Genomic DNA, 12,212 nt, shown 5'->3' with positions numbered 1-12,212 from the left:
ATGTAAACGCCGAAACGCGCCTCGAGCTGTACCATGCCGATGCATATTATTTGCTAGAACTATTTCTTTTTTCTTTATTTTTATCTTTAACTGGGTTGCCATGATGCCTGTACTTATGTGTACCTAACGAAGTTAGTGGACTGTGCTCCTCTGTTCTACTTATGAGGGATAGCTTGAGGATGCCTCGAAGCAGCAGGTAGCTTTGCCATTTTTAAGTTCAGTTAGTGAGCTGGCTAGGGCATACTAGGGTGCAGTGTCTCTAGGCTATTTCATTCAGGGCGTTTTACCCCTATATGGGTTTCACTGGTGCAATTTGGTATGTACTAGGGGGGAAGTCCGTCCTCTTTTTCCAATTTCGTTCACTTCTATGGATCAACTGAGTTCTGCACCCAGCTACTAGCAGCCACTTCAGTATACCGGCTGTTTACCACTTATACTTAGTAAGGTCCACTAGCTACCGCCTCTGCGACTGATTTAAATTAGTAGACCAGTACCCATAGGAACCTATCCAGTGACTTCTACCTCGTTTACAGTTACTGGGATTTTTGTGTTTGGCTATTGGGTTGGGTCCTCACTATCTTTAGAGGTGTTTCCAACAGTACCATCAGGTGTCTGGGGTTAACGTGACGTTACTTGGGGATCTATTAAGGCCCATATAGTATGAGCTACGTTTAGCCCCTAATTACCTGTGTTTTGTCTTCATGCCATTAGTTACCGGGTATTTTAACTAGGTGAAGTTTTCACTTTTCTCATGATTGCTACACGTTGTTTTTTGGAGTTCATTTGGGTATCTAGCAATTTTGCCTTTACTTTAATTGAATTTATATATATTTTTTTGATTGTCAATAAAGGTCCCCACCATTTTTTTAGCTATACTTACATTTGGAGGTATCTGTGGATTGGAGTAGATCCCACCTCCTCTTTTGGAGTTGGCGGTCTACCCCATCTTTTTGTATGTTTTGCTAAATATTTGACCTCTTCGAATTAGTACTTGGTGGCAAAACCCTTGTTGGCAGTCACAGAGGCCAGACATTTCTTGTAGTTGGTCACCAGGTTTGTACACATCTCAGGAGGGATTTTGTCGCACTCCTCTTTGCAGATTCTCTCTAATTCATTAAGGTTTCGAGGCTGACATTTCGCAACTCGAACCTTCGGCTCCCTCCACAGATTTTCTATGGGATTAACGTCTGGAGACTGAACCACTCCTTTGTTGCCTTGGCTTTGTGTTTTTGCGGTCTTGCATGGAGCACCAGACAGAGGAAGACTGACAGTAATTTTGTGTTTCCTCCATTTGCAAATAATCGCACCACCAAGCTGCTTAGCGATGGTCTTGTAGCCCATTCCAGCCATGTGTAGGTGCACAATCTTGTCCCTGACATCCTTGGACTGCTCTTTGGTCTTGGCCATGGTGGAGAGTTTGGAATCTGATTGATTGATTCTGTGGACAGGTGTCTTTTATACGGGTAACAAGCTGAGATTAGGAGCACTCCCTTTAAGAGAGTGCTCCTAATCTCAGCTCTTTACCTGTATAAAAGACACCTGGGAGCCAGAAATCTTGCTGATTGATAGGGGATCAAATACTTAATTCACTCATTGACATGCAAATCAATTTATAACTTTTGTTGACATGCGTTTTTCTGCAATTTTGTTTTGTTCTGTTCTGTCTCTCACTGTTAAAATACACATACCATTAGAATTAAAGACTGATCATTTCTTTGTCAGTGGACAAACGTTCAAAATCAACATAGGATTAAATACTTTTTTCCCTCACTGTGTGTGTGTATGTGTATATGTGTGCGTGTGTGTATATATATATACCGTTAATTTCCACTGGGGAATGCATTTTATTTATATTTTTAGGTATTTAGGGCATTTCCTCCTATACGGAGTATTGAAAGGCAGAGATAGCTACAGATGGTCTGATTGTTCGCTGTGACATCACTGTGACATCATCCTTGCTGAGCACAGTTCAGTCAGTACACACTGCTTAAACAGTAGTCACTGCTTAGCTGCTGTGGTGATCACGTGGCTAAAGATGGCAAATAGTAGAACAATTTTTTCCTGTTTTCCATGTGTATGCTGTGATGTAAGTAAAAGACTTGATTTTCTGTATAAGATTCCAGTTCTACATATAATTAACTGAGTTGTATTATGTTAACCAAATCCCCAGTGTAGTCCAGGATGGGGGATAAAGAGAATACAGATTGCACATGTTATCTGATTAGTAATGGTGAACACTGGGGAGGTTACACTCAGGTCTATCATTTTATTCTTTCTTCAATATTTAACCCTTTCATGGCTCCAGTTTTAATGTCCAAAGCACAGTGACAGCATATGGTTACTGTATCGGTTTTTGTGGTATGAATTCCTTGACCCTTATTCATTTCAGTTAGTGGTATGTCAAGTGAAAGTACTATAGAGTATTGTTATTAGGATGCTTATACACACATATATCCTGTATATGTATATAATAAATATATCCGGACTGAAAGACAGCACTGAGACACTAATACTAGCAGCACAGGAACAGGCAATCGGCACCAGATCAATAGAAGCAGAGTCTACCACACCAGACAGGACCAGAGATTCCTCGCAGACAATCCAGCACATAGTAACCACGCTGAGAGCCACAAATAACTTGTGATCCTGTTCGTCTGGCAAAGAGACTTTTTCTGATTCTTTTAATTTCTGCCTTTTCAGGTCAGCGGAACACAAGTAATCGATGTTATCGAGCAAGGAGCAGGGGCACACCCAGGTACATTAAAACACTTTGTGTGTGTGTGTGTTGTAAATATATAAATATATATTGGATACATATCACATATCCCATTAAAGTAACCAAACTACCCATCATTAACCTGCTTACACCATTTTTATATCCACTTTGTGACTTACTGTAGACTAGATGCTGCTATCATGACTGGCTTCAGCTATCGTGGTTTTACTTTTCGATGTCTGTCTTTCATTAACCTCGATTGAGTGATACTGTCTGCTGCCATTTGTAATTCTTATTTTGTCTTATTATTAATTTGCAGATGGTCCCCAGATTCCAGTTGCTTCTGATAGTGATTCATTCTCCTCACCAGATGAGGACAAGTTAGCCACTTTTGAGAAACAACTCGAAGATGAGTACAAAGTTAAGAGCGAAGCAGAAAAGCTGATAAAGGCGTATTCTACCGACCGCTCCAAAGTATGTTTGGCATATTTTATTTTATCTTAAAGATAAACTATATCTTTATTTATTTGCATTTTAGAAAACTCCTTCCACTTTCTGCAATGTGTGACTTTTTCCCACTCGTGATGGGATCCTAGCTAATTTTAGTTGATAGCAGGCTGGGGATCCAGAAGCTAATGGACTCTTTCTGCTCCTGGATCGGACTGAAATTAAAATACATCATTTTGTGGAGTTCGCCTACGGCTCTCTCTCAGCTGAATAGTACAAGGCTCTTCCTTCCACTTTTTTAAGTACAAAGATATACACAACTCTCGTTTTCTTTAGTTATTTTGATTTGATGTATTTACAAGACATATTGGGGGGTGGATAGATGGTGAAAGAGAAATAAGAAACAAAACCGTGGGTGAGAAAAAAAACGTGGAAAGACATGATAGCAAAGGATATAAAGGATGTACAAGGAATAGGCAGCCATAAGTAAATACCATAAGAGTGAATGAAAGTAAAATACAGGATAAATTGAAACGTCCCAGAGAGCACATTCTGTCTAATTAGAAGGGGCTGGCATTTCAGATAAGGTAGGGATCAAGGTAAAGATTGGTAAACGAGTATTCCCTAACATCCTCTCCATCTACCATGATGTTGTCTTAAAATAGTTTGTTAATAGCGGAGGGGTACAATATGTTGATGTATAGTTTCCACATTTGCTAAATCCTTTTTGTTAGCTTTCCTTTTGCCGTTGTTGTAAATAGTGTGTCCGTTCTGAAAATGTGAAGTAATTTGGTGGTAAAGAGGGAAATATATTAAATCTCTAGGTGAAGACCAACAATAGAGGAGAAATGCAAGGAACATTACAGTGTTAGAAATACAAACCTGTATCCCTAATGCTGAGGTGCCCCTGTCCCTAGTCAAATACAAGAAACCAAGAGGGAGGCACTCATCTAAACATGCATACTTATAAGGGTGCTGCTGGGGCCAATTCATACAACATACAAGATCCAGCGCACTCACTAAACAATAATTTAAGTATTAACATGTAGCCGTTTTATTTAAAATCACCTTACCTAGTCAAAAATAATGGGGGATTAGTTACATTATATGATCATACGTTGCATAAGCCTGCCACAACTCCAATGTTTTTGCCTAGTTGAGGTGGATTAATCTCATAAGAGCATACATTAGGTTGCTAGATTAGGACCAGCCAAGAATGGGGTACATTGACGTTGTGGCAGGCTTATGCAATGTATGATCATATACTGTAACTAAATTCCCATTATTTTTGCCCAGGTTAGGTGTTTTTAAATAAAGCGACTACATTATATGAGCCTTGAGATTGCTATTTGGTGAATGGATGAGTGCGCTGGATCTTAGTCAAATACATGTCATCGTCCCCCTCCCCTCATGTGCAATACAAAATAATAGTAAAGTTTTGCTTACCTTTTCCACCTCTCTACATCCCGCAACATCAGTGAGGAAACGTGGCATCATTCTTGATGGTCCAATCCAATGTTCCTCCTGGGTTGCATTGGAGATCTGATGCTTTTCTATGAGCTTCCGCGACACATGACTGTTTTTTACTTGTTGCTGTGGAAGCACCTCTAATCATTGTCAGTATGACAGCCTTTAAAGGTGAACTTAACCTAGCAATAACTTCTAAAAAAACCTGCACTGTTTTACATTGCAGGATTAAAAGGGAAAGGAACTCTGCACCCAGGCCATTTCACTGAGATTAAGCGCCTTGGTGACTTCATTGTCTCTTCAAACGGGTTTTAAGGGACAGTGAAAATTAAACTTAGCTCATGTATACATGGTGGTGTGGGGTAATAAACCTAAACGTCCAGTCTTTGTTTATCTTAATTATCCATTTGATTTTTCTGCTTACAGGATCAGAAACATCTCAGTGATGCTCAGAAAATACTCCATGACAGCAAAAGAAAAATAGAAATTTTGCGCATGTTGATTCTCCAACATAAAGGTAAAGGTTCAGTGATGTCATATGTTCTGTGTATTGTGAATGTGGTTTGTGTTCTGCTCTCTTATAGAAAGCTAGGTTTATGGGGAAACATACAGCTCTTGGAAGTGTCAGACAAAGGGAATTCAGCTATGATTCAAATGTTATTTCTTGTATTATTTGCAAATAATGGAATCGCCCAAGAATATTGCACTAACGCGTTTCGACCGTTATGGTCTTTATCAAAGTGCTGTAGTGTGAAACAAATTTAGCGTTTAAATACATTAAAAAAGGCGCGCATTGTGATTTCTCCGCCTGTTTTTATATATTCCGTGATATGACATATTCTTATATATATGTAATCCTTTTCAATAATTTTTACTGTGTTAAAATTAGTAAAATATTTTATTCCAATAAGCTTCCCCACCAAAGTTCCGAATAGCAGTACAAAGCATGGATAAATATGTATAAAATGGATGTTCTTTACACTGTTTATTTACATTATGGACATGGTACAAAAGATATTTGAGAAAAACTAATTGATGCTGACCGGAACCGGAGTTTCGCTGGAACGCAAAGGGAACATGACCGCTGACCCGGAAATGCCGTGTGACACGCAACGTGACCGGAAGCCGGAAATTAAATGACGAGGAGTAACAGCCGGAAACCGGAAGTAAACCGGCGAATAAATCACAATGCGCGCCTTTTTTAATGTATTTAAACGCTAAATTTGTTTCACACTACAGCACTTTGATAAAGACTATAACGGTCGAAACGCGTTAGTGCAATATTCTTGGGAGATTCCATTATATGCTATGCTATGCAAATAAAGTTTGTTCCTGTACTTCCTGACTTGGTTTTCATCAATTGACACAAGGGGATTCTGACAGAGATCAACTTAACCTGCCTTTCCAGCATTGCGGTCTCCAGGAAATTATAAAAAGGCGCTTATAGTCTGAGCCGCTATTTAAGGCTCAGCACCACGTGAGTGGTCAATTTTATATTTATTTCATTTCATTCATTTTATACAGGCTATACTATGTCCTTTATTTTATATTTTTAGGACATCCAAGACATATGGTAATATTGCCTGTTTAATATATTTTATCTATTTTATATTTGGTGTATAATTACTTGCTCTCACTATACTATTTACGATATTGCTTTATACACTTTCTGTGTGATTTGGAGTGACTCACACTTGGTGATTTGAGCACCTTTTACCAATATTCCTCCTTTTTTACTGTGTTTTATTATAACAGGCTATTTACCCAAGATTATTTTGACACTTTTAACGTAGCGATTTCATCGCCAATCTCTGCTAAATATTGGAGTAAAAGTGTTTTTTTTCTCTATTTTGGCATATACACCAATAACAACGGTTTTGTAATGTGTATTTCGTAAAGCTAGTGTGTGCTATTGTGTTCAGCTACATCTGCTGAGTATAACGATACCCCCATTGTATGCCTTTGGCACTATTCTGTGAATCTACAATGCCATATAAGAGACAAGGCTATTTCAGTTTCTATAATTAGAATTTTCATATAATGATTTGACGGGCCTATGTCTCATTTTGGAGTATTATAGCAGTTTGCAAAATGTAAATGTAATATGGACTGACAGTGAGAAATAAATATACCCAATGGGATGAAATGACAGTAGGGCTGCGTCACATACAAGGGAGCGACTTATTAAATGAAACCGAAAAGATATAACTGGTATGTGAGCGCTCCAATTAATTATGCAGATCTACATAAAAATCAAGATGAAAATATCAATAAACTTAAAAATGACCAATCTCGCCGAGATCACCACAATGACCACCATAAACCACAATTGAATGTACTGGGTGAGTCTTATCTGAATCAGAATACTCTACACATATATATAAGAGTATAACAAAATATCATTTATTGTATAATAAACCAATCATAAAAAATGAAACAACATCTCAAAACGTCCAGTATCAGATGTAAACGTGATGAATAGTAAGGGGCCCCTTATTCATATTCTTGTCGACAAAGGACTGATGTGAAAAATCAGAGATGTGCACATTAGCATAAAAACTATATGTGAACTAAAAAAGTTCAAGCAATAGGCTCCAGTCCAGTCCGTGAAAAAATATATAAGTGGATAAACGGATAGTGCCCAGACGACCAAGCCGTCTTACGGAGAGGGAGCTCAAACACCAGCCAAACACCCTGGTCAAGACTAAGAGGGAAGCGATAGGGATGGCCCCAAAGGTGAAAAATCACATCCAGATATGGAAAACTATGGGGATATCACTTCAGCAACTTACCCTATCCGTCCGACCATCGGGTGAAAAACTGGGAGCACATAAACTCCAAACCGTGAGGGCTGCAGGAAAAAGGCCGTTCTCGCCAGGTCGCTTGCCGAAAATCAATGGCGGGTCGTAAAGGACGAATCGGCTGGGAAGTTCAAATCCGTCGGCGGTGTGGTGAAGTAGCAGACAGCACGTCTACGCGTTTCGTCCTAGCTGGAGGACTTTTTCAAGACCCCTTGAAAAAGTCCTCCAGCTAGGACGAAACGCGTAGACCCCTTGAAAAAGTCCTCCAGCTAGGACGAAACGCGTAGACGTGCTGTCTGCTACTTCACCACACCGCCGACGGATTTGAACTTCCCAGCCGATTCGTCCTTTACGACCCGCCATTGATTTTCGGCAAGCGACCTGGCGAGAACGGCCTTTTTCCTGCAGCCCTCACGGTTTGGAGTTTATGTGCTCCCAGTTTTTCACCCGATGGTCGGACGGATAGGGTAAGTTGCTGAAGTGATATCCCCATAGTTTTCCATATCTGGATGTGATTTTTCACCTTTGGGGCCATCCCTATCGCTTCCCTCTTAGTCTTGACCAGGGTGTTTGGCTGGTGTTTGAGCTCCCTCTCCGTAAGACAGCTTGGTCGTCTGGGCACTATCCGTTTATCCACTTATATATTTTTTCACGGACTGGACTGGAGCCTATTGCTTGAACTTTTTTAGTTCACATATAGTTTTTATGCTAATGTGCACATCTCTGATTTTTCACATCAGTCCTTTGTCGACAAGAATATGAATAAGGGGCCCCTTACTATTCATCACGTTTACATCTGATACTGGACGTTTTGAGATGTTGTTTCATTTTTTATGATTGGTTTATTATACAATAAATGATATTTTGTTATACTCTTATATATATGTGTAGAGTATTCTGATTCAGATAAGACTCACCCAGTACATTCAATTGTGGTTTATGGTGGTCATTGTGGTGATCTCGGCGAGATTGGTCATTTTTAAGTTTATTGATATTTTCATCTTGATTTTTATGTAGATCTGCATAATTAATTGGAGCGCTCACATACCAGTTATATCTATTATAGCAGTTTGACTGTTTAAATAACCCCACAAAGGGCTTTCATTTGATAAAGCAGATACCCCAGGGTATTTTATATGGCGTATATTGTGCCCTAACTTGTCACCATTTTTTTACGAATTTATGCCAATGTTTGTGGTGAAAGGAAAAAAAATATTTCTTACACTTGATATGTGTCACTGTCATAATATCCCCAAAAGTATGCTCAGTTACATCTTCTGAGTAAACCAATATGCCCAATGTATGACCTAGACACTATTTTGTGATGTTACAGTGCTGTAAACGAGACGTGACAAGTTCAGGTTTTTAAGTGTGAATTTTCATGGTGTTTTGATGTGTCCGTGTCCCACTTTGGAGCTCTTTAGCAGGCAAGCTAGCCTAACACCGAATTCACCAATTCCCCACTATTTTCCGCCCACCCCAGCTAGCTAAATATATAATTTTAAAATATTTTAATGAATTAATAGAATAAATATAACCCCTGAGGATTCAAAAAAATAAAAATTAACCCTCAGGGTTTAAAAAAATAAAAAGCTGATGACTGTAAAATGTAGTCCCTGCCAATTGGCAACTGTAGTCAGTGATCAATTGGCATGAAAGGGGTTAATTATATTAAAGCAGGTGAAAGGGGGTGGGATTTAACTTAAAAACTTTTATTTACAGGGAGAAGCAGATCATCACTGATCCGTCTCCATGCACTTCACACTGGCCGCGGAAGAGTCAGAGGCTGTCAGAGCGATCACAGCTGCAGGGACAGTGCGATCGGGGGCTCCCAGTCTGCGTTGAATACCGAGACAGACCAGAGGAGCGTTAACCCCGCGATTGCGGTGATCCAGGGTTAACTTTAATAAATGACAGAACTTTTCCATCAAGGTTCCTTTAGGCAATGACAAGCTTGATGGGAAATTTCTGTCTGTGGTCGGAAAGCGGTTAAAATGTTTTGTGTTTGAAACAGTGCACTGAGACATATAGAAATATGTAGAGAAACCTTATAGAAATTACCCGTTTAATACTGTGACACCTGAAACTACCATGTCGATTTCCTTTTTACCATTAATATAATAAAATTTAATAATTTGTGTCCTAGAAACACCTACAATAAGTCCATTGGAGAAACGCATTGAGGAGTTGAGCCACCGATTTGCGATCGAGCGTGCCGTGGCTGAAGGAGCCAAACATGCCACCCAGAAATTGGATGGAAAGCCGCTTGTTGAGGTCAGTTACAAAGTGTATTCTCTTAACCATTTCATCCCCAGAATGAATAATGGGCCTCCAATGTCTGTCAAGGGGTTGGAAGTTGCAGTTTATTGGCATTAGCCAAGTAGCCATGGTATAGTATTATGACTTATAAAGCGCCAACAGAATCTGCTTTATGAATAATTTATATTCTCTCTTCTGAGACCTTAATTGTTTGAAGTCTTTATTGGACCATTTGTTCTGTATTTTATTCTGTCTCTATGGTGCTTTATTTACAATTCTCCCAATTGTTTAATTCCCATTTAGTTTTATTAAAAGCCAATAGCATAATATCAATCTATGGAAATCTATGCTAACTAGTTTTTTCTTTTCCATTCAGCATTTAAGTTAAATACGGGTTTTTTTCAATAAACTGATTTGTAGGAAATAAAAATCTGAATTACCAAACTGAAACAAACCTAGATAAGCTCTGACTAAAGCCGAGATGGAATTTCTCCAGATCACTATTTTTAGTTTAAATATTTGCAGTTCAGATTTCAGACTTTAGTGATTAATCCGGAGTTTTATACATTGAACATGATGTGGAATTATAACACCCTTTATAAATACAGTGAAAGTATGAGCCACACTTGTAGGACTTGTGTGTCTAACCTTGAACATCAGCTCATGTTAGACAGCAGCTTCCAGATATTTTTGCCAGCAGATAATGTCTGTCGTTCTGTTGATCCTTTATCTTTTTTTTTCACTTTTTAACAGGCACAATCAATACTACAGGCGTCAAATGAAAAGCTGGACCTCCTTAAATATTCCTTGCAGGAACGAGTGAAAGAACTTCCTGATGGCCACCATAGGAAGAGTATAACCACCGAGGAACTGTCCCTTGGTTCAGTCAAATCCAAGTCCATAGCACTAACCGGTAAGTTGTTTTGTCTCTGAAAGATCTGGGAATAAACGAAACAAGAATATTTAACATTGAAATATCCGAGCATGTTTCCATCTGTGTGAAGTCTGACTGGAGGAAACTCACAGTTAGCCTACTGATATTCCAGCAGGATTTATTCTATGTGACGTGTATGCAAGTTTAAATGTGACCGGTGACATTTTAAATGATAACAATATGTAACTCTTAGCATCATTCTTCCAAATGTACTGAGCTAGCTTTCTGCATAACTTTTTATTGAGTGAATTAATAGCATAAACTAAGTAAACAAGTTAAGCATTACACTTTGAGGAATATTTTACTAATGGGAAATTAGATAAATGACTTTACTTACTGTCTAAGACACAGTTTATAATCATCTGAATATGTGAAAATGACATGTTACTGAGAATTTGCACTTTTTTGGTATTCTCATGAATTCAGTTTTACTTTTTTTTTTTTATTATCTTAGAGTCCCACTAAGTGTAAAGGTTAATCCAGACGTGGACTCCTTGTTCACTTTGCATAGAGGGGTTCCAACTTGTATAGCGTGGACTTGTTGCATTTTGGTTCTGAATTACTCCTGTGAGTGTTTAGAAATATCTAATAATGCAAATAGTATACGTTTCCTCTCTAATGGCACCAGTGAGATAAACCTTGTCTGACTACCAAGCAGGGACTAACTGAAGTTACTGAGTTTTTATCTGTTTGTAAGTTCAGTTTTGGTTGATTTATATTCTGATAAAGATGTAAAAGCTGCCTAATCATTTCATATTCTGTGTGTGCTACTTAGACCAAACACAAAGTTTTCTTTAACATCAATGTGAAAGTGTAATAGCCATTGTTACAATATTTATTCTGATTGTTTGACAGGTACTCTGAAAGTGCGAGTAAAGGGCTGTCACGGTATTCTGGAGAATGTACCTGGCAGACTAAAGGACCCGTCAGATGTTCTCCCTGGCAGGAGTCCACGTCGAGGAAGATTCTTATTAATGAACCGGATCAGAAGAAACAACCGTGGCAGCAATCAGAACATCCAAGAGACTTTTGACTTTTCTAGTACAGTGATTTTTATCTTATTAATCCCGTTATGTGTACAGTGACGCTCAATAACAGTGCTCAATATCTGGGGTATCGAACCTTTCCCTGCTACAATTGTTAAACTACATATCCCACCATTTACTGACAGAATTTATAATCATAGTCCAGTAACATTTGACTGGTCATGGTTAGACAAGGTCTGTATAGGAATCTTGGATCCTTTAACTCTGCAATGTTCCTGTTTGGGGAGAATGGAGGCGAAATACAAATATTATTATCTAATAGGATTCTCCGTCCTTCACAAAGACCCTGCCAATCAATCACAATACTGAAAGTGTTGTCAAGGAGATCAGTTTTACAAAACATATTTCCAGATATCCCTCCACAATTGCCTTTTTCCACCAAATTATTTTACAAATTCTGAATGAAGTGACTCTAAACTTTAAAAGTGAAGGAAACATTTACCAAAGATTCTTCAAGCTGGGAATCCTATCTGTCAACTTTATATCCTCCTCTAAACAAGTTACAAGTTGCCTTTTGAAACATCCTCCTGGTCCATGGGGAG

At 38.6% G+C, this 12,212-nt stretch overlaps 1 protein-coding gene across 1 annotated transcript in view; it reads left to right on the top strand.

Annotated features, from left to right (window-relative positions):
• LOC134582616 (serine/threonine-protein kinase N2-like) overlaps positions 1 to 12,212 on the top strand; it is a 30,910-nt gene that overhangs the window by 1,295 nt on the left and 17,403 nt on the right. Inside the window, exons 3-8 of the mRNA XM_063439281.1 lie at positions 2,701 to 2,755; positions 3,036 to 3,190; positions 5,057 to 5,147; positions 9,578 to 9,705; positions 10,444 to 10,603; positions 11,480 to 11,665. Coding sequence (XP_063295351.1) covers positions 2,701 to 2,755; positions 3,036 to 3,190; positions 5,057 to 5,147; positions 9,578 to 9,705; positions 10,444 to 10,603; positions 11,480 to 11,665 — 775 coding nt within the window. The remainder of the gene's footprint in view (positions 1 to 2,700; positions 2,756 to 3,035; positions 3,191 to 5,056; positions 5,148 to 9,577; positions 9,706 to 10,443; positions 10,604 to 11,479; positions 11,666 to 12,212) is intronic.

Source organism: Pelobates fuscus, chromosome 13 (assembly GCF_036172605.1).
Source record: "Pelobates fuscus isolate aPelFus1 chromosome 13, aPelFus1.pri, whole genome shotgun sequence".
Classification (NCBI taxonomy): domain Eukaryota; kingdom Metazoa; phylum Chordata; class Amphibia; order Anura; family Pelobatidae; genus Pelobates; species Pelobates fuscus.
Note: the sequence above shows the minus strand (reverse complement) of the source record. Positions and strands in the feature narration are given on the sequence as shown.